The 23,104-nt window shown below is 42.5% G+C and overlaps 1 protein-coding gene across 4 annotated transcripts in view; it reads left to right on the forward strand.

The window, feature by feature from the left end:
* The first annotated feature begins 3,195 nt into the window (after nt 1-3,195).
* Nucleotides 3,196-23,104, forward strand: part of LOC120021260 (protein PRRC2B-like) — a 43,837-nt gene continuing 23,928 nt past the window's right edge. For 3 of the 4 annotated variants that reach the window (XM_038964930.1, XM_038964933.1, XM_038964932.1), the window contains exons 1-3: nt 3,196-3,372; nt 15,668-15,844; nt 20,854-21,031. In XM_038964930.1, coding sequence (XP_038820858.1) covers nt 15,730-15,844; nt 20,854-21,031 — 293 coding nt within the window. In that variant the 5' untranslated portion in view covers nt 3,196-3,372; nt 15,668-15,729. The remainder of the gene's footprint in view (nt 3,373-15,667; nt 15,845-20,853; nt 21,032-23,104) is intronic. The other variant, XM_038964931.1, reaches the window with a different exon arrangement.

Below are 23,104 nucleotides of genomic sequence, written 5' to 3' on the forward strand. Positions count from 1 at the left end.
ACCTAGCACATCCACCTATCCCAGCTGCCTTTGGGAAGTAGTGGAGATTATTTTGCACCCTGGGGTCAATGGTATTACCCTGGTCATTGTCTACCTCGCTCTTCTTACCCTCCAGTCACTCAATGCCTCCATTGTAAATACATGTATTCTGCTCACTGGAGATGGATTGTTGGCATCAGGTTTGGCATTATTTACCAATATAGTTATTAAAATTCATGTGATACAGTGCTGCTGGCTGCAGTTTGTGTTGTCCACCACTGAACTTGATATTGGAGCCACAGCAGTCAAGGGTAAGATTTCTGTCATTGGTCGAATAGACTGAGCAAAGCATTGGTACTGACTCATTGATCTTTATGAAAACAGTATTTTTGCCCATGAATCAAGACATAATTTTTTTTAAGTAGAGGATAGACAGGTTTTCCACAAGAAACATGACATGTTTTAATGCAAGAAACTATCCTCCTTTTCAACACCAAATTATTAAAAAGAAATACAACCTAGAGAAGAACCTAAGGGAAAACCAATCACAAAAGTGATATTACTTTAGCCTGCGTTGCTTGCAACCAAACAACAGTTCATACAGTTTACTGTAACTCAAATGCAATGTCCTAAAAAGGACACCAGCAGAGCCATGTATTTAGCAGTGGTGGAAAAAGTACCCAATTGTCATGCTTGAGTAAAAGAAAGATACCTTAAAACGAAATGACTCAAGTAAAAGTGAAAGTCACCCAGTAAAATACTACTTGGGTAAAAGTCTAAAAGTATTTGGTTTTAAATGTGCTTAAGTATCAAAAGTAAATGTAATCGCTAAAATATACTTAAGTATCAAAAGTAAAAGTAAAAGTATAAATCATTTCTTATATCAAGCAAACCAAACGGCACGGTTTTCTTGATTTTTTAAATTAACGGATAGCCAGGGGCACACTTCAACACTCAATACATAATTTACAAACAAAGCATTTGTGTTTCCTAAGTCTGCCAGATACGATGCAGTAGGTGATAGCTCCCTATTAATATTACATGGGGAATATTTAAACAATGTTACTGTATGTACAGTCTTGGCTAAAAGTTTTCAGAATGACACAAATATTATTTTTCACAAAGTCTGCTGCCTCAGTTTGTATGATGGCAATTTGCATATACTCCAGAATGTTATGAAGAGAGATCAGATGAATTGCAATTAATTGCAAAGTCCCTCTTTGCCATGCAAATGAACTGAATCCCCCAAAAACATTTCCACTACATTTCAGCCCTGCCACAAAAGACCAGCTGACATTTGACGAGGACAAGGCTGGAGATCACTCTGTCATGCTGATTGAGTTCGAATAACAGACTGGAAGCTTCAAAAGGAGGGTGGAGCTTGGAATCATTATTCTTCCTCTGTCAATCACGGTTACCTGCAAGGAAACACGTGCCGTCATCATTGCTTTGCACAAAGAGGGCTTCACAGGCAAGGATATTGCTGCCAGTAAGATTGCACCTAAATCAACCATTTATCGGATCATCAAGAACTTCAAGGAGAGAGGTTAAATTGTTGTGAAGAAGGCTTCAGGGCGCCCAAGAAAGTCCAGCAAGCGCCAGGACCGTCTCCTAAAGTTGATTCAGCTGCGGGATCGGGGCACCACCAGTACAGAGCTTGCTCAGGAATGGCAGCAGGCAGGTGTGAGTGCATCTGCACGCACAGTGAGGCGAAGACTTTTGGAGGATGGCCTGGTGTCAAGAAGGGCAGCAAAGAAGCCACTTCTCTCCAGGAAAAACATCAGGGACAGACTGATATTCTGCAAAAGGTACAGGGATTGGACTGCTGATGACTGGGGTAAAGTCATTTTCTCTGATGAATCCCCTTTCTGATTGTTTGGGGCATCCGGAAATAAGCTTGTCTGGAGAAGACAAGGTGAAGCTACCATCAGTCCTGTGTCATGCCAACAGTAAAGCATCCTGAGACCATTCATGTGTGGGGTTGCTTCTCAGCCAAGGGAGTGGGTTCACTCACAATTGTGCCTAAGAACACAGCCATGAATAAGGAATGGTACCAACACATCCTCCGAGAGCAACTTCTCCCAACCATCCAGGAACAGTTTGGTGACGAACAATGCCTTTTCCAGCATGATGGAGCACTTTGCCATAAGGCAAAAGTGATAACTAAGTGGCTCGGGGGAAAAAAATCAATATTTTGGGTCCATGGCCAGGAAACTCCTCAGACCTTAATCCCATTGAGAACTTGTGGTCAATCCTCAAGAGGCAGGTGGACAAACAAAAACCCACAAATTCTTACAAACTCCAAGCATTGATTATGCAAGAATGGGCTGCCATCAGTCAGGATGTGGCCCAGAAGTTAATTGACAGCATGCCAGAGAGGATTGCAGAGGTCTTGAAAAAGAATGGTCAACACTGCAAATATTGACTCTTTGCAACAACTTCATGTAATTGTCAATAAAAGCCTTTGACACTTATGAAATGCTTGTAATTATACTTCAGTATTCCATAGTAACATCTGACAAAAATATCTAAAGACACTGAAGCGGCAAACTTTGTGGAAATTAATATTTGTGTCATTCTCAAAACTTTTGTCCACGACTGTACTGTAAGTGAATGTCTATAATTCTCAAAGTCGGTCTAACGCTGTTAAATATATGGCTCTGGACACCAGGTATCGCTGTTACATTCGTCACGTCATATCCGTGTACAGCCACACCAGAGTCGACGAGAGCAAGGACGAAGATGTTTATAACTAACCCAAGACAGTTAATCTGTGTCGTTTATAGTGGGAGCAAATGAAGCATAGTGGGTTGAACAAGCAAGGAGGTGGCCAAAGCCATGCACAAGCTAGTTAGATCCTATTGGCGCGTTGTAGGATATATTTGCATATTTCGGTTAGGGAACGTCTACTCTGTGAAGTGCGCGTGTGCACAAACTCAATTCGACCTTGCACTCCTTCTGAACAAAAAGTGTGAAGTCTATACCTAGTGCCCTGTATTCATAACACATTCTAGTTTTGAGAACAGAAAATCTATTGAGAGCAAATGTTTTATCGATTAGAAAATTAGCAGAATGTCGTTCCAGTTTCAACTAGTTCCGCCCTCTCCCACTACCCGCGACTGCACTTCCTCTCACTACCATATTTGGTGATGAGAAAACGTTCTAAACGGATGCTTCAGCTTTATAGCCCCTGTGGCGTGTCTGGGTTACCGCTTCTGTCTGTGGCAAGGAATTTCATTTTCAGGCCGGGTAGGTTGCCCACCAACAACATAAGTAAACGGGAAAATAGAATAAGAATAGGCAGCACAATCGCCAGCCATCCTTTGAAGCAACGTAATCTTTCGGAAATAAATCGCCATTATTGATCACAATAAATAATAACAAGTAAAATCGGTGAGTTATGAATGTATGTGTGAACTGTTTTGCAGGGACTTTACCAACTGCCCAGTTTTATTGTTGCTTTGTTCTGTGCAGCAGCCATTTTTAATCGCCTTGTTCTGTAGTCATCGCCGCCTTCCGTGGTTCTGAAATTTGGCAAACTGCTAAAATAATGTTTCGTTTGTGCACTACTGTCACCTGAAAGTGAAGGGTTTCGTGTGTTCTCTAAAACGCCAAATTGCTGCTTTTTCTGGGATTTGTTTTTGGAATTCCAGACAGGAACTTCAGTTGATTGGCCGTCTCGAAATCTTAGCTAGCTAACGTTAGTTGCTAGACTAGCTAACTTGACATCTAGCTAAACCAGTTTAGTCTCAATGTTATTATTTAGACTAAAATGTGAGTTATTATATCAATACTTAATCATGGTGGTTTTGATTAAGAACTAATGGCCATTTCAATTTGGCCGTGAACTCGCAGACAAAATACGCAATCAATGTTTACATACTCAGTGATACTAGGCAGACTACCAAGCGGGTACTATTAGCTAGCTAATTCAGCAGAGATGGCTACTGTCAATGACTTGTCCGTGGTTTAAAACCCTCTGAACTAATATTGCGTAGGTAACGTGTATCAACGAGGTTTTGCAATAGCTAGTTAGAATACGCAGAAAATGGTTAGCTAGCAAACGAATAATGGTTAGCCAGTTAACACAGAAAACAGGCCTTTGTGGTTAGGTAGCTGTGTTCCTACGTTTTTATTCTTAAATTCTGTTGCGATTAACCCGTTTGTTTCTAATTTATTTTTATTCCCTTTAAAATATTTGACTGCTAGCTCTTCTTGCACAACCACTTTAGTGCACAAACAACAGCTAGCTAGCAGCTAGGCTATAGAAATGTCTGTCTGTTTGTAGGCTAACTCAGGGGTTCTCCAACTTTCTGGGATCGGGGACACCTTTTGTGATAACAAATTCATCCAATACCCCCTCATAATCAAGTTGATAGAAAAATAGCATACAATAAGGAACATTTTTAAGGCCAGCCACTTGAGTCTTGGCATTAGAGAATGTTGCTGTTTTCAAGCGAAGTTCCTGCAATTAAAAAATAATAATAATCATGGGGCAGGTTGTTATTGTTGCCGTTTCTAAGTTAATATCCGGCAATACTACACATTTTGTCATGGGGCAGAGGGATTCTTTGTTGCAGCTTTAAAGCGAATATCCTGCAATACTACACATTTTGCTACGAGGTAGAGAACCTTTAACTTAAATTACACTGCATTTATGTGAAGAGGGGGGTATTGAGTTGAAAAACTGAATTGGTGGAGTACTGTAGATACCAATATCCCTGTAATCCTACCAAGCCCATGTTGTCCAGGGTTAAGAAATTGGAGATTCATATTAGGGGCGTTTCACCAATTCTGTGCCCTTTTCAGAAGTGTAACTTGCTATAAAAAAAAACAACAACCTGCATTTCACTTAATTTTAACATTCTTTCATGAAGAGCATGTTCAACTTAATAAACGTGTTCCTACATAGAGGTTATTTAAAATAAAAAACACTATAGTAAGTGCCAAATAAAATAACAGGGTTGATTTCTTAAATCAGCCATAGATCATCTTGTGACAGGGGGAATGGAAGTTTTTGTGCAACAGGGAGTGGTGGCAATTGAATGGAAGCTACACAAAAAAGTTAAATTAAAACATTTCTAGTCTGTCTATGGGTAACAGGGTTGACTTATGCTCGACCTGCTCATTTTTCCTCCGCAGCAATTTTTTTTTTAACAAAGTTCAGGTGTCCCGACTAAAAATCTTTGTCCACCAAGAGTCGTCTGTTCTTTTGACCAATCTAGCACCCGTTGTATCTCTCTCCTCCCTGCTGCAGCGACCACCACAGAACATCAGTGTTTATCGTCCTGACCGTGTTGCTAAAGCTGCAACATAATTACAGCCATTTCTGACTGAAAAGTCTTGCTACCGAAATCCCTAATTTGTTTCTGAAAAACTTCCCCTATTCCCTCAACACTTGCTCTCATCGCATGCACGTGACCAAAGACCTATTCGCACGGGACTAGAGAACGCTGGTTATGTAATTATTACTAAAATGTCCATTAAGGGCCTCCCGGGTGGCGCAGTGGTCTAGGGCACTGCATCGCAGTGCTAACTGCGCCACCAGAGTCTCTGGGTTCGCGCCCAGGCTCTGTCGCAGCCGGCCGCGACCGGGAGGTCCGTGGGGCGACGCACAATTGGCATAGCGTCGTCCGGGTTAGGGAGGGTTTGACCGGTAGGGATATCCTTGTCTCATCGCGCTCCAGCGACTCCTGTGGCGGGCCGGGCGCAGTGCGCGCTAACCAAGGGGGCCAGGTACACGGTGTTTCCTCCGACACATTGGTGCGGCTGGCTTCCGGGTTGGAGGCGCGCTGTGTTAAGAAGCAGTGCGGCTTGGTTGGGTTGTGCTTCGGAGGACGCATGGCTTTCGACCTTCGTCTCTCCCGAGCCCGTACGGGAGTTGTAGCGATGAGACAAGATAGTAATTACTAGCGATTGGATACCACGAAAATTGGGGAGAAAAGGGGGTAAAATAAAATAAAAAATATATATAAAAAAAAGTCCATTATTCCAGAAGATGTTTCGGGTGGGATTAGGTTTATCCAAACTGCCCGCTGTAATTCTTATTTTTGTTCAATAAATTTACAGTTATGACAGAAGGTTTTTATTCTAGGTGTGAAGATACAGTATTTCAACATGTCCAGGTGATAGGGCCACTGATAAGTCGAGCTTGGTTTCGTTGCCATTATATTTTAATTGAGGTAGTGTGATCCGCAGTACGTCCTAAATGCCCCCCAGCCTTCAAATGTCAGCTAAACAGTGCAGTTGCGCTTGAGATGCGTTTTAAGACTTATAATTGCCAAAGGTTTATGCTTTCGACTCTGTCAATCACCACATCCTCATCGTCAGACTCGATAGCCTTGGTTTCTCAAATGACTGCCTAGCCTGGTTCACCAACTACTTCTCTGATAGAGTTCAGTGTGTCAAATCGGAGGGCCTGTTGTCCGGGCCTCTGGCAGTCTCTATGGGGGTGCCACAGGGTTCAATTCTTGGGCCGACTTTTCTCTGTATACATCAATGATGTCGCTCTTGCTGCTGGTGAGTCTCTGATCCACCTCTACGCAGACGACACCATTCTGTATACTTCTGGCCCTTCTTTGGACACTGTGTTAACAACCCTCCAGACGAGCTTCAATGCCATACAACTCTCATTCCGTGGCCTCCAACTACTCTTAAATACAAGTAAAACTAAATGCATGCTATTCAACCGATCGCTGCCTGCCTGTCCATCACTACTCTGGACGGTTCTGACTTAGAATATGTCGACAACTACAAATACCTAGGTGTCTGGTTAGACTGTAAACTCTCCTTCCAGACTCACATCAAACATCTCCAATCCAAAGTTAAATCTAGAATTGGCTTCCTATTTCGCAACAAAGCATCCTTCACTCATGCTGCCAAACATACCCTCGTAAAACTGACCATCCTACCGATCCTCGACTTCGGCGATGTCATTTACAAAATAGCCTCCAACACCCTACTCAATAAATTGGATGCAGTCTATCACAGTGCCATCTGTTTTATCACCAAAGCCCCATATACTACTCACCACTGCGACCTGTACGCTCTCATTGGCTGGCCCTCGCTTCATACTCGTCGACAAGCCCACTGGCTCCAGGTCATCTACAAGACCATGCTAGGTAAAGTCCCCCCTTATCTCAGCTCGCTGGTCACCATAGCAGCACCCACCTGTAGCACGCGCTCCAGCAGGTATATCTCTCTGGTCACCCCCAAAACCAATTCCTCTTTTGGCCGCCTCTCCTTCCAGTTCTCTGCTGCCAATGACTGGAACGAACTACAAAAATCTCTGAAACTGGAAACACTTTTCTCCCTCACCAGCTTTAAGCACCAGCTGTCAGAGCAGCTCACAGATTACTGCACCTGTACATAGCCTATCTATAATTTAGCCCAAACAACTACCTCTTCCCCTACTGTATTTATTTATTTATTTATTTTGCACCCCATTATTTCTACTTTGCACATTCTTCCACTGCAAATCTACCATTCCAGTGTTTTACTTGCTATATTGTATTTACTTCGCCACCATGGCCTCACGTCATTTGCTCACATTGTATATAGACTTATTTTTTTACTGTATTATTGACTGTATGTTTGTTTTACTCCATGTGTAACTGTGTTGTTGTATGTGTCGAACTGCTTTGCTTTATCTTGGCCAGGTCGCATTTGTAATTGAGAACTTGTTCTCAACTTGCCTACCTGGTTAAATAAAGGTAAAATAAATAAAGGTCAGTTGTATGCTGCTTTGCGATCTATTAACAGCAAGGGTTGCATTAAATAGGCTCAATATTTTTTACTGATGTATTTGGCAATATTCAATTCATACGCACAAAACATGTAAACAAAAGCATTCACTGAAAGTTGATAAGCTACATGTAGACCATTCATATAGCTTATGTGCAGCATTTAGTTCAATTTATCGAATCAGTTATTCTTGCGCAAACCACAAGCAACACCTGTCAAATGTATACATAATCTCTCAAAACAGGGATGTCGATTTAGCAAAGGACTAGTTTTATCAGAGGACCTTGGAGTTCACCAAAAAAACGTAGGTTATTCTGGCTGGAATTGTTACTCTCCTGCCGTGTAAAAATTACAGATGTGGTGTTTTGTGCTTGTGCACAGAATTACATTACTCGACCTCCCCCAGTGAAACTAATCCTGTCCAAATAGGGCCTGACCTATAGCATATCATAGTCACATCGACAAACTCTGAACACCGTGACAGCAAAATGGATGCAGAGGATGTGACAAATAAACCCAAAACGGGGGGCTGTTTACTGGTAAAGGGAAATTTAGATGAGTGGAATAAATGTGACTAGTTGTGGGAAATACTAGGGATCAAGAAAAGGAACGTAAGGGACATGCGCTGCGTGCATATTATGTGTGCCAAACAGGTGCTGAAAAGATTACAATAACATTTCTGACCGTTTGGAACAATGTAAAAAATGCAATGAATTATGAGTGTACCAGAGAGTCTGGTAAAGTTTTTTGTTAAGCCTTTGTTACACCAATAACTAAAAACAGTCGCTTTCATTCGGGAATACAATTTCTGTAATGGAATGGTTTATTTGTTTCAGCTAATTATTCAAGGCTCGCTTTACTTTTATTTAAAAACTAAAATGCTTGATTGCATTTCAAATAATGAGTGACTCGTGTGATGACATGAACGAATTAATGATACAGTAGCCTATATAAGTATTGAAATATAGGCCTGATTTAAGTTGCGGTATTAAGACTTAAAAAGCTCTTACGGGCTCTTATGCCTACACCTCAATGGTGGTTATACAAGGCTGCTAATGATAGCCTACTAATGATAATGACATTACTTATGATCATAACAGTAAAATAACAATAAGGAGATCAAGAAAAAGGAGCATTATTAAAAATAGTTTTCTGAATTTGGAAGTGTAAACAGCACACAAATGTATAATAGCAGAGAGGCAGTTCCAATGGGGGGAAAAAAAGTGTAATGCATTTTTTACAGCAAAGCAAAGATTTTTAAAACACCGGAATTTGTGAAATTGTTTACTTGATATGTTGCGTCAGGCTTGGTGCTCACGAAATCAGTAGGCCATTAACTTCTCTGGGATATGTGGGACGGTAGCGTCCCACTTGGCCAAAAGCCAGAAAAAATGTAGCGTGCCAAATTCAAATATATTACTATAAAAATCTATCTTTCATGAAATCACACATGAAAGACACCAAATTAAAGCTACACATGTTGTGAATCCAGCCAACATGTCTGATTTCAAAAAGGTTTTACAGGGAAAGCACACCAAACAATTATGTTAGCTCAGTACATAGCCACAGAAAAACAGCCATTTTCCCAGCAAAAGATAGTAGTCACAAAAAGCAGAAATAGAGATAAAATTAATCACTAACCTTTGATGATCTTCATCAGATGACACTCATAGGACATCATGTTACACAATACATTTATGTTTTGTTCGATAATGTGCATATTTATATCCACAAATCTCGGTTTACATTGGCGCCATGTTCAGAAATGCCTCCAAAATATCTGGAGGAATTGCAGAGAGCCACGTCAAATAACAGAAATACTCATAAACTTTGATGAAAGATACATGTTTTACATATAATTAAAGATACACTTGTTCTTAATGCAACTGCTATGTCAGATTTCGAAAACTTTACATAAAAAGCACACCATGCAATAATCTGAGACGGCGCTCAGATAAAAACAACATTTCTCCGCAATGTTGGAGTCAACAGAAATACGAAATTACATCATAAATATTCCCTTACCTTTGATCATCTTCATCAGAATGCACTCCCAGGAATCCTAGTTCCACAATAAGTTGTTGTTTTGTTCGATAATGTCCATTACTTATGTCTAAGTAGCTACTTTTGCTAGCATGTTTAGTGCACATGTCCAAACGCTTGCGCAGATGCAGGAGAACTCGGACGAAAACTTCAAAAAGTTATATAATAGGTCGAATAAACTGGTCAAACTAAGTAGAGACTCAATCTTCAGGATGTTGTTATCATATATATCCAATAACGTTCCAACCGGAGCATTCCTTCATGTCTGTAGAAGTTATGGAACGCAAGGCGATATCATGAGGAAAGCGCGTGACCAGGAACTGGCATTCTGCCAGACCAATGACTGAAACGCCTCCCATCCGGCCCCACATCACACTAGAGGCTTCATTCCAGACTGTTGACGTTCTACAGACTGTTGACATCTAGTGGAAGGCGTAGGAAGTGCAAACAGATCCATATCTTACAGGGAATTGAATCGGTGATGAGTTGAACATTGACCAGTCTCAGAATTCTTACTTCCTGTTTGGATTTTTTCTCAGGATTTTGCCTGCCATATGAGTTCTGTTATACTCACAGACATCATTCAGACATCATTCAAACAGTTTTAGAAACTAATAATAATACACATATATTAGCATCTGGGACAGAGTAGGAGGCAGTTCACTATGGGCACGCAATTCATCCAAAAGTGAAAATGCTGCCCCTATCATAAAGAAGTTAAACAAAACTCAAACAGGCAACAGAAACAGGATCTGTCTTATTTCTGTAAATACAGTGCCTTCGGAAAGTATTCAGACCCCTTTAACTTTTTCAGATTTTTTTTGTTGTTGGAGTTACAGCCTAATTCTAAAATGGATTAAATAAAAACAATTTGACAGCAATCTATGCACTACCCCATAACGACAAAATGAAAAACAGGTTTTTGCAAAGTTATTAAAAATGAAAAACATAATAGTAAGAATAATAAAAATAAGTATTCAGGCCCTTTGCTTGGAGACTCGAAATTGAGCTCAGGTGCATACTGTTTCCATTGATCATCCTTGAGAGATGTTTCTACAACTTGATTGGAGTCCACTTGTGGTAATTTCAATTGATTGGACATTATTTTGAAAGGCACACGCCTGTCTATATAAGGTCCCACAGTTGACACTGCATGTCAGAGCAAAAACCAAGCCATCAGGTCGAAGGAATTGTTCGTAGTGCTCTGAGACAGGGTTGGCACAGATCTGGGGAAGGGTACAAATCATATTTTCTTAGTCACATGCGCCGAATACAACAGGTGTAGACCTTACAGTGAAATGCTTACTTACGAGCCCCTAACCGACAGTGCAGTTTCAAAAAATACAGATAAGAATAAGAGAGAAAAGTAACAAGTAATTAAAGAGCAGCAGTAAAAAATAACTATATATACAGGGGGGTGCCGGTACAGAGTCAATGTGCGGGGGCACCCGTTAGTTGAGGTAGTATGTACATGTAGGTAGAGTTAATTAAAGTGACTATGCATAGATGACAACAGAGAGTGGCAGTGGTGTGGGGGGGCAGGCAGGCAATGCGAGTAGTCTGGATAGCCATTTGACTAGATGTTCAGGAGTCTTATTGCTTGGGGGTAGAAGCTGTTTAGAAGTCTCTTGGACCTAGACTTAGCGCCCCAGTACCGCTTGCCATGTGGTAGCAAAGAGAACAGTCTACGACTAGGGTGGCTAGAGTCTTTGACAGTTTTTAGGGCCTTCCTCTGACACCACCTGGTATAGAGGTTCTGGATGGCAGGAAGCTTGGCCCCAGTGATGTACTGTGCGGTCAGGCCGAGCAGTTGCCATACCAGGCAGTGATGCAACCAGTCAGGATGCTCTCGATAGTGCAACTGTAGAACCTTTTGAGGATCTGAGGACCCATACCAAATCTTTTCAGTCTTCTGAGGGGGAATAGGTTTGGTCGTGCCCGCTTCACGACTGTCATGGTGTGCTTGGACTATGTTAGTTCGTTGGTGATGTGGACACCAAGGAACTTGAAGCCCTCAACCTGCTCCACTGCAACCCCCGGGTGTGCTCAGTCCTTTTTTTCCTGTAGTCCACAATCATCACCTTTGTCTTGATCAGGGTTAGGGAGAGGTTGTTGTCCTGGCACCACACGGCCAGGTCTCTGACCTCCTCCCTATAGGCTGTCTCGTTGTTGTCGTTAATCAGGCCTACCACTGTTGTCATCGGCAAATTTAATGGTGGTGTTGGAGTCATGACTGGCCGTGCAGTCATGAGTGAACATGGAGTACAGGAGGCGGCTGAGCACGCACCCCTGAGGGGCCCTTGTGTTGAGGATCAGCGTGGCAGATGTGTTGTTACCTACCCTTACCACCTGGGGGTGGCCCGTCAGGATCCAGTTGCAGAGGGAGGTGTTTAGTCTCATGGTCCTTAGCTTATTGATGAGCTTTGAGGGAACTATGGTGTTGAACACTGAGCTGTAGTCAATGAATAGCCTTCTCACGTAGGTGTTCCTTTTGTTCAGGTGTGAAAGGGCAGTGTGGAGTGCAATAGAGATGGCATCATCTGTGGCTCTGTTGGGGCAGTATGCCAATTGGAGTGGGTCTAGGGTTTCTGGGATGATGGTGTTGATGTGAGCCATGACCAGCCTTTCAAAGCACTTCATGGCTACAGATGTGAGTGCTACGGGTCGGTAGTCATTTAGGCCGGTTACCTTAGTGTTCTTGTGCACAGGCACTATGGTGGTCTGCTATAAACATGTTGGTATTACAGACTCGGACAGGGAGAGGTTGAAAATGTCAGTGAAGACACTTGCTAGTTGGTTAGTGCATGATTGCAGTACACGTCCTAGTAATCCATCTGGCCCTGCGGCCTTGTAAATGTTGACCTGTCTGAAGATCTTATTCACATCAGCTGCGGAGAACGTGATCACACAGTCTTCCTGTACAGCTGGTGCTCTCATGCATGTTTTAGTGTTATTTGCCTCGAAGCGAGCATATAAGTAGTTTAGCTTGTCTGGTAGGCTCGTGTCACTGGGCAGCTCTTGGCTGTGCTTCCCTTTGTAGTCTGTAATGGTTTGCAGGCCCTGCCACATCCGACAAGCGTCGGAGCCAGTGTAGTACGACTCGATCTTAGGCCTGTATTGATGTTTTGCCTGTTTGATGGTTCTTCAGAGGGCATAGCGGGATTTCTTATAAGCTTCCGGGTTAGAGTCCTGCTCCTTGAAAGCGGCAGCTCTAGGTTTTTAGCTTATTGCAGATGCTGCCTGTAATCCAGGTCTTCTGGTTGGGGTATGTACATACGGTCACTGGCGGGGTGTCATCAATGCACATATTGATGAAGCCAATGACAGATGTGGTGTACTCCTCAATGCCATTGGAGGATTCCCGGAACATTTTCCAGTCTGTGCTAGCAAAACAATCCTGTAGCTTAGCATCTGCTTCATCTGACCAGTTTTTTTTATTGATCTGGTCACTGGTGCTTCCTGCTTTAATTTTTGCTTGTAAGCAGGAATCAGGAGGATGGAATTATGGTCAGATTTGCCAAATGGAGGGCGAGGGAGAGGTTTGAATGCATCTCTGTGTGTAGAGTATAGGTGGTCCAGAGTTCTTTTCCCTCTGGTTGCACATTTTAACATTTATGCAGTATTGAAGGTACCCAAGAACACAGTGGCCTCCATCATTCTTAAATGGAAGAAGTTTGGAACTACCAAGACTTTTCCTAGAGCTGGTTGCCTGGCCAAACTGAGCAATCTTGGGGAGAAGGGCCTTGGTCAGGGAGGTGACCAAGAACCCGATAGTCACTCTGGTAGAGCTCTGGAGTTGCTCTGTGGAGATGGGAGAACCTTCCAGAAGGACAACCTTCTCTGCATTATTCAGGCTTTTATGGTAGTGGCCAGGCAGAAGCCACTCCTCAGTAAAAGGCACAAGAAAGCCCGCTTGGAGTTTGCCAAAAGGCACCTAAAGACTCTCAGTCAATGAGAAACAATATTATCTGGTCTGATGAAACCAATATTGAACTCTTTGGCCTGGATGCCATGTGTCAACGTCTGGAGGAAACCTGGCACCATCCCTACGGTGAAGCATGGTGGTGGCAGAATCATGCTGTGGCGATGTTTTTCAGCAGCAGGGACTAGGAGACTAGTCAGGATCGAGGCAAAGATGCGCAGAGTACAGAGATCCTTGATGAAAACCTGCTCCAGAGCTCTCAGGAACTCAGACTGGGACGAAGGTTCACCTTCCAACAGGACAACGACCCTAAGCACACCGCCAAGACAACACAGGCGTGGCTTCGGGACAAGTCTCAATGTCCTTGAGTGGCCCAGACTTAAACCTGATCGAACATCTCTGGGGAGACCTGAAAATAGCTGTGCAGCAATGCTCTCCATCCAACCTGACGGCTTGAGAGGATCTGCAGAGAACAATGGGAGAAACTCCCCAAATACAGGTGTGCCAAGCTTGTAGCGTCATTCCCAAGAAGACTTGAGGCTTTAATCGCTCCCAAAGGTGCTTCAACAAAGTACTGAGTGAAGAGTCTGAATACTTATGTAAATGTCATGTTCCAGTTTATTTTTAATAAATTTGCAAAAATGTCTAAACCTGTTTTTGCTTTGTCTTTATGGGGTAATCCATTTTAGAACAAGGCTTTAACCTAACATGTGGAGAAAGTCAAGGTGGTCTGAATACTTTGATTTATAAAGCCAGGCACATTTTCCAGTTAGGCTATTGATTATAGGCCTAATTAGGTTGGTTTCCTCTCTCCTTGCTTTTCTTAGACAATAGGGCAAGGGTGGTTTTCTCATCTCTTCATTCTGCTGCTGCCTCGGTGCATTGTTCTCAACACAAGGTTAACTTTGTTTCTGAACAGCACACATTGACCACTATCCAACACGGGAGAAACACTCTTGTTATAAAAGATATATGTTTATTAGTGTTGCTTCATTGTTCTTATGTAATATAACCATATACAATTTCAGTAGCATATGTCTTAGACTGATGGACTGTGCCTCCATAATGGATCAGTCAACTCAGACCAAAGCCAATCAGACGGGTGTCTTGTACACCATGATACTTTTTAGTATTTAAAAAAATATATAAAAAAATTAGCTACTCCTCGGCTAAAGAAATCTTGGTCGACCAAACAATCGACCAGTCAACTAATGGGTCAGCCCTTGTAGGAAGGAATGGGGTAGATCAGACACATTTCTCAAATGTTCAGAAAATGTTAGCTATGTCCGCTCATTGCAAAAATGTCACCGTAAATGCAGTGCACTCGTTGAGCACTGTATTGAGATGATGTGACGTCAGTGTTTTCCCTATATTCATTTAGCAGCTGCAAAAAATATGTATTTTAAGACCCTAGTAGCAATGCTGAATCCTGAAGTGGGATTCATGTAATGTTAAGCCTACTAAGTTACTTTTAATAAGAGGTAGTAGCATCAATGTCTGGTTCATCAGTCAGACCACTCAGCAGGCCTACCGGTATCTATTTTTGTAGATTCATGTTCTTTCACATCGGGTAACACAGTTTCCAGATCACAATTTACAATAGGCCTCATCACAGTTAGGGCCAGCGATACTCGTTAGTATCGTGTCAAGGAAACAACAAAGGGGATTTGGCTTCTTTCAGGGGGGAAAAAAGCCAGAAGACTGCTAAACAACTAAACTGATCAAATTTCCACCTTACTATTTGCATTGAACCCCCCCCCTTTGTTTTTATACTGCTGCTACTCGCTGTTTATCTATGCATAGATACTTTACAAATTACCTCGATTAACCTAAACATTGCATTTGGGTAATTGAATTAAGATTGGTATGTTGACTTTTTTGTCACACTTTAGAATAGATTGAATAGTAATATATTACGTTCTTTCCAATTCTAAGCTGGTGTGGCTTGTGCGCTAACAGTTTCCTCTTTTCTCTCTTCAGTAAAAGAAGGCACAGCAAGAGGCGCATAGAAACATTTCCATACTCGATGACATTACATCGCAATGTCCGATCGTTTGGGGCAAATAACCAAGTCCAAGGATGGGAAAAGCAAGTATTCCTCACTCAGCCTATTTGATAAGTACAAGGGAAAGTCTATAGAAACTCAGAAAACCGCAGGTAAGTCATTGTCCATTCTTTTTCAAGTACTTGTGTGCAGACCTGGGTTCAAATATTTCTTACTTAAAGGCCCCCATCATAGGGCAATGCCTCCTCTATTTCAACTTAATTTCTGTCCTATAGCGGAAATTCTCGTTTAAGTTCCACCTCCCAAGAAGGATGCAGGCTGCTAAAAATATATTCACGAATTGGGGGTGGGAACGCTGTGGTGATTTCCACATGGCGTGGAGAAATAACAACAAATAGAGCACTGACTTCTGTCAGTGTAGCTAGCTAGCATGCTAACCTTATCTAGCAAGCAAGTATATTTTGTTGCTACACCCTATTCAAAGAATTCGCTGTCTAGGCTGTGGCTGATTCTGGAGCTGGATTTGTCATAAGCAATCAAGGGAAAACTTAGCCACAGATGGCTAGTGGAAACCAGTATCTTTGACTTTGCAATCTAAGTTTTGGCATCTTCCATAAATTGTGGGTGCGAAACCGCCATAGAAATAGAAAGAATAAGATGACGCTCTGGTAATATGGATAGCCGAACTGTTGAATGGTTTGGACTACACGTCTTTCTACATTGTAATGGACATGGTGCAACCTTGGCTGCTGGCAGGCTATCCGGCTGCGCTACAGCAATACCAAGTCAGCCCTGGCTCTTGCCATGGTTCTCACAGTTAGGAGGAAGTGAAATGATGGGCTACAATGGCTTTGCTCATGATGAATGCCGCAAATGATATGTAACAACACCCTGAGCACATCAGATACGAAAAGAAACACCAATACAAATGTAACAACAGTTATGAGATAGACACTTGTGTTTTCTAGCTGCACCAGTCCAGTGGTCAAAACCATTCATCTAGGGGGAGTGGGGTTCCAAAATGCAATCATTGCACATGCAATTTTACAATGTTAAAATGGTTATATATATATGTATATATTATTATTTTATTTTTCTCCATACAGACTAGCTTAAAAATAAGTGAAGCTTGACTAATTATCCAATGCCTTATGATAATTTGATGGTTAAAAGTGGGGGTTCAGCAAGTTTCACGGCTATGAGACAGACGATACTTTTACATACAAGAACAAAATATTTCATTTGACATTTATTTATCCCATCTGCACTTGATCTACTGACCACTACGATCTACCTTCTGAGCAGGTCCTACAACGTGGGTCCTAGCCCTACAGTCAGGGCGGTGTCTGCTACCCATATTGCCTGGGAGCAGGGCTCGGGGCCACCCTCATAAGAGATGTTCCTGTCTCCTTGGTCGACTTCCTACTGTTCACCCACCTCCACTGGCTGGGCCAGCCCTCTCGAGATGAATCGGCACCCTTTTATTGGGCCTTGCTCGTTGTCTGGCTGGCTCTACTGCAGCTGTGACAGTCAATCCTTGTGATGTTGTGAAAACAAGATTGCAATCTCTGAGCAAAGGGGAGGAGAGTTACAACAGTGTGGTTGACTGTCAGTAAGATCATATGTAAGGAGGGTCCCTTCTGCCTTCCTGAAGGGAACAGGGCGCTGGTCTTCGCTCCTCTCTTCAGCATTGCCCAGGTCATGTATGTTATTGGCATCGGAGGGTTCATCCTGGACCATTCATCTTTCAACTATTTGTCTGCATGAGACGACCAACCCTGCCTGGCTGTGCATGGGACTCTCGCATGTCGGATGATGTATCTCCACAAATGACTGGCAGCTTTACACCAATATATGTTACAGATTAAAATACACAAAATTGTTGACATGTCAGAGCTTTGGAGCCTAGAAAAGACAGAAAAAAACGTTATGTAGTATGGTCTTCCTGTAAGGTCTAACGGCTGCACTGCGCTTTCTCCAAGTGGGTTGCTAGCTTATTTCGTGGTCTGGGGCCAATGTTTGCGCAGATGTCAGTTTTCAGAACTGGGGATGGAGAAGTGTAGCAGTAATGCTGGCTGGGGAGTCCCCCTGGTTTCCTCTGTGGGAGAGGTGGGGAACACTTTAACTAACAACTGAAGTCTTTTTCACACTGTTATTTAATTAATTAATTAATTAGCTGGAATTATTTTTTTTCTCCATTTAATCTGATTCGCACATGTGAATTGTTAATTTCACTGTGGACGACTGAGGCCAAAGGGCAGTCTCTGCTGTAACCAAGAAGCTTGCTCTTGCAGACTAGCCACTTAGATAGCAAGTTGGCAAATGAAGTGCCAAAATATTTTTTTCTTCTAAGCAGTGGCGTAGTCATGTGCACCCCCCACAAAAAAAGTGTGTTTAAAATCTTACCACTGAAGCCTAATTGTGTTATATCCTAAATACTCAATTCATATTATGCAGTATACAGTGGGGCAAAAAAGTATTTAGTCAGCCACCAATTGTGCAAGTTCTCCCACTTAAAAAGATGAGAGGCCTGTAATGTTCATCATAGGTACACTTCAACTATGACAGACAAAATGAGAAAAGAAATTCCAGAAAATCACATTGTAGGATTTTTAATGAATTTATTTGCAAATTATGGTGGAAAATAAGTATTTGGTCAATAACAAAAGTTTATCTCAATACTCTGTTATATACCCTTTGTTGGCAATGACAGAGATCAAACGTTTTCTGTAAGTCTTCACAAGGTTTTCACACACTGTTGCTGCTATTTTGGCCCATTCCTCCATGCAGATCTCCTCTAGAGCAGTGATGTTTTGTGGCTGTTGCTTCTCAACACAGACTTTCAACTCCCTCCAAAGATTTTCTATGGGGTTGAGATCTGGAGACAGGCTAGGCCACTCCAGGACCTTGAAATGCTTCTTACGAAGCCACTCCTTCGTTGCCCGGGCAGTGTGTTTGGGATCATTGTCATGCTGAAAGACCCAGCCACGTTTCATCTTCAATGCCCTTGCTGATGGAAGGAGGTTTTCACTCAAAATCTCACGATACATGGACCCATTCATTCTTTCCTTTACACGGATCAGGCGTCCTGGTCCCTTTGAAGAAAAACAGCCCCAAAGCATGATGTTTCCACCCCCATGCTTCACAGTAGGTATGGTGTTCTTTGGATGCAACTCAGCATTCTTTGTCCTCCAAACACGACGAGTTGAGTTTTTACCAAAAAGTTCTATTTTGGTTTCATCTGACCATATGACATTCTCCCAATCTTCTTCTGGATCATCCAAATGCTCTCTAGCAAACTTCAGACGGGCCTGGACATGTACTGGCTTAAGCAGGGGGACACGTCTGGCACTGCAGGATTTGAGTCCCTGGCGGCGTAGTGTGTTACTGATGGTAGGCTTTGTTACTTTGGTCCCAGCTCTCTGCAGGTCATTCACTAGGTCCCCCCATGTGGTTCTGGGATTTTTGCTCACCGTTCTTGTGATCATTTTGACCCCACGGGGTGAGATCTTGCGTGGAGCCCCAGATCGAGGGAGATTATCAGTGGTCTTGTATGTCTTCCATTTCCTAATAATTGCTCCCACAGTTGATTTCTTCAAACCAAGCTGCTTACCTATTGCAGATTCAGTCTTCCCAGCCTGGTGCAGGTCTACAATTTTGTTTCTGGTGTCCTTTGACAGCTCTTTGGTCTTGGCCATAGTGGAGTTTGGAGTGTGACTGTTTGAGGTTGTGGACAGGTGTCTTTTATACTGATAACAAGTTCAAACAGGTGCCATTAATACAGGTAACGAGTGGAGGACAGAGGAGCCTCTTAAAGAAGAAGTTACAGGTCTGTGAGAGCCAGAAATCTTGCTTGTTTGTAGGTGACCAAATACTTATTTTCCACCATAATTTGCAATTAAATTCATTAAAAATCCTACAATGGGATTTTCTGGGTTTTTTTCCCCTCATTTTGTCTTTCATAGTTGAAGTGTACCTATGATGAACATTACAGGCCTCATCTTTTTAAGTGGGAGAACTTGCACAATTGGTGGCTGACTAAATACTTTTTTGCCCCACTGTATATACAGTAGGGTTATGGAGTGTTCTCATTGTCCACTTTACTTGAGGGCTAAAGACAGTAGGTCAAGACTTAGATTAGTTTATGGTCATTATTTAGTTTCTTTGTATTAATGACATGCCCCTAAATGTAATGCAAATTGTTTTGTATTAGCCTTAACTGAGTGGATTGGCAGTTCTCACACTACGGCGAGATCAGGACTGACTGAGCCTGCCAAATAGCATCACTGATACTGTCTGCACCAGGTCATTGAACATAGGAAATTACTTGCATCACTTTGTATGTTATGTCTAGTTTTGTATATGTTCATATAATGAAATGTATAGCTTTCTGCTATAAACAAAAAAGTGCAAAAACACAAGTTTGCCCCCCATTTTAATTAGCTTGATGGCTCAGGTGGCCAAGTGGATGCTACCGCGAAAAGCTGTTTGGCTCAGCCAAAGATGATCTATTATATTGCTCAGTTGTAACTCACAAAGACTAACTTTGCAGGTGTTTCTGATTTTAATAAACAATGCCATGCTGGTGGATGGTAACGTTCAATTAAAACCCAGCCCTGAAAAGAAACGCAGACTGAAAAGTATTAGCACGTGATATCATAGGTGAGAAATGCTGCATTGGCACGGAAAATATCTGAAGTTACCACTTTGGATTTTCCAATTCAACCCCAAATATATCATACTTTGACTAAAATGATGACTTATTGACTTAAATTGTTGAGTAAGCTATAGGCATAGTTTTTCACCGAGAGAGGGAAATGTGTATTTGAGAACTTTCAAATATGTCCCGAATCAACTACTAACATGGGAATGTATTTCCAAATGCATTCCAATATTCAACTACTTGTCTTTTTAAATAAAATATGTTTTAATACTTCGAAATGTATGTTCAAGTAATTAAGATATTTGAACCCAGGTCTGCTTCTGTGTTTTAAACTCATATGTGCAAGGATTTGATTTGGCTTGGCTCATGAAAGTTGACCAATACAAAAAATTTGCAAAGAGCTTTATTCCCACCTCTGTCCTCCCCTCTGTCTGTGTCCACTCTTACTCCCACTATCCATCTTTCTCTCGCCTCTTTCTCCTCCCCTCTTCCTCCCAGCAGTTCCACGACATGGCTTACAGAGTCTTGGCAAAGTGGCCGCAGCCCGGCGCATGCCCCCACCCGCTCACCTGCCGAGCCTGAAGTCCGAGAACAAAGGAAACGACCCCAACGTGATTATCGTGCCCAAAGACGGAACAGGATGGGCAAACAAGCAGGAACAACCCGATCAAAAGAGGTGGGTGAGAGAGCCCGGGATGGACACTGGGAAAGGTGGTCTGAATAACAGATTAATTCAGTTACATCCAACTGTTTCTTGGAGATTGAACATCTCTAGACAGCAATTTTGCCATTTCAATCAGCAACTGATGTACACTGAACAAAAATATAAACGCAACAATTTCTAACATTTTACTCAGTTACAATTCATATAAGCAAACCAGTCAATTTAAATGAATTCAATAGGCACTAATCTATAGATTTTACATGGCTGGGTATACAGATATGCATCTGTTGGTCACCGATACCTTTTTATAAAAAGGTAGTGGCGTGGATCAGGAAACCAGTCAGTATCTGGTTTGATGACAATTTGCCTCATGTAGCGCAGCAGAACCTCCTTCACATAGAGTTGATCAGGCTGTTGACTGTGGCCCGTGGAATGTTGTCCGACTCTTCAATGGCTTTACGACGTTGCTGGATATTAGTGGGAAGTGGAACACGTTATTGTACACCATCGATCCAGAGCATCCAAAACATGCTCATTGGGTGACATGTCTGCTGAGCATGCAGGCCATGGAAGAACTAGGACATTTTCAGCTTCCAGGAATTGGCCGTCGAAGATGAGCATTTGCCCACTGAAGTCAGTTACGACGCCGAACTGCAATCAGGTCAAGACCCTAGTGAGGATGACGAGCACTCAGATGAGCTTCCCTGAGACTGTTTCTGACAAATTCTTTGGTTGTGCAAGACCAGAGTTTCATCAGCTGTCCGAGTGGCTGGTCTCAGATGATACCGCAGGTGAAGAAGCCAGATGTGGAAGTCTTGGGTTGGCATGATTACACGTGGTGTGCGGTTGTGACACCGGTTGTGGCTGGTGAAAGACATTCTTACCCAGCAATGCCAAAATCTACCCAAATTTGGCGGGTGTTCATTTCCCACCGTGGTCTATTTTACTAACCTATTCCTCATTTTGTAGGCTAAGAATGAGCCTAAAAAAATGTGGCGTCATAATGCGGTCATTTAAGATCTAGCTTTAAAGTGAAGTTACTTACAATATGTCGGTTTTCAACATAGTTCACGGCCAAGAAGAAGCACAAAGCCAAGAAGTTACAACCGTTTTAATGTGAACTTCACGATTACAGGTTTTTAGATTTTTATTTTTTAGTTAATACATTTGCGCAGAGACCTTATTTACATAAGTATTCAGACCCTTTGCTGTGAGACTCAATTGAGCACAGGTGCATCCTGTTTCCATTGATCCTTGAAGTTTCTAAAACTTGATTGGAGTCCACCTGTGGTAAATTTCAATTTATTGGACGTGATTTGGAAAGGCACAAACCTGTAAGGTCCTACAGAGCAAAAACCAAGCAATGAGGTTGAAGGAATTGTCCGTAGAGCACCAAGACAGGATTGTGTCGAGGCACATATCTGGGGAAAGGTACCAAAACAGGTCTGCAGCATTGAAGGTCCATAAGAACACCGTGGTCTCCATCATTCTTAAATGGAAGAAGCTTGGAACCACCAAGACTCTTCCTAGAGCTGGCAGCCTGGCCAAACTGAGCAATCGGGGGAGAAGGTTCTTGGTCAGGGAGGTGACCAAGAACCCGGTGGTCACTGTGGCAGAGCTCTGGAGTTCCTCTGTGGACATGGGAGAACCTTCCAGAAGGACACCCATCTCTGCAGCACTCCACCAATTAGGTCTTTATGGTAAATTGGCCAGACGGAAGCCATTCCTCAGTAAAAGGCACAGGACAGCCCCCTTGTCAAAAGACACCTAAAGGACCATCAGAAACAAGATTATCTGGTCTGATGAAACCAAGATTGAACTCTTTGGCCTTAATGCCAAGCGTCACGTGTGAAGGAAACATGGCACCGTCCCTACAGTGAAGCATGGTGGTGGCAGCATCATGCTATGGGGATGTTTTTTAGCAGCAGGGACTATTCCGGATCGAGGAAAAAATTAACGGAGCAAAGTACAGAGATCCTTGATGAAAACTTGCTGCAAAGAGCTCGGAACCTCAGACTGGGGTGAAGGTTCACTTTCCAACAGGACAACGACCCTAAGCACACAGACAAGTCTCTGAATGTCCTT

This window comes from Salvelinus namaycush, chromosome 26, assembly GCF_016432855.1.
Source record: "Salvelinus namaycush isolate Seneca chromosome 26, SaNama_1.0, whole genome shotgun sequence".
In the NCBI taxonomy this organism is placed as follows: Eukaryota; Metazoa; Chordata; class Actinopteri; order Salmoniformes; family Salmonidae; genus Salvelinus; species Salvelinus namaycush.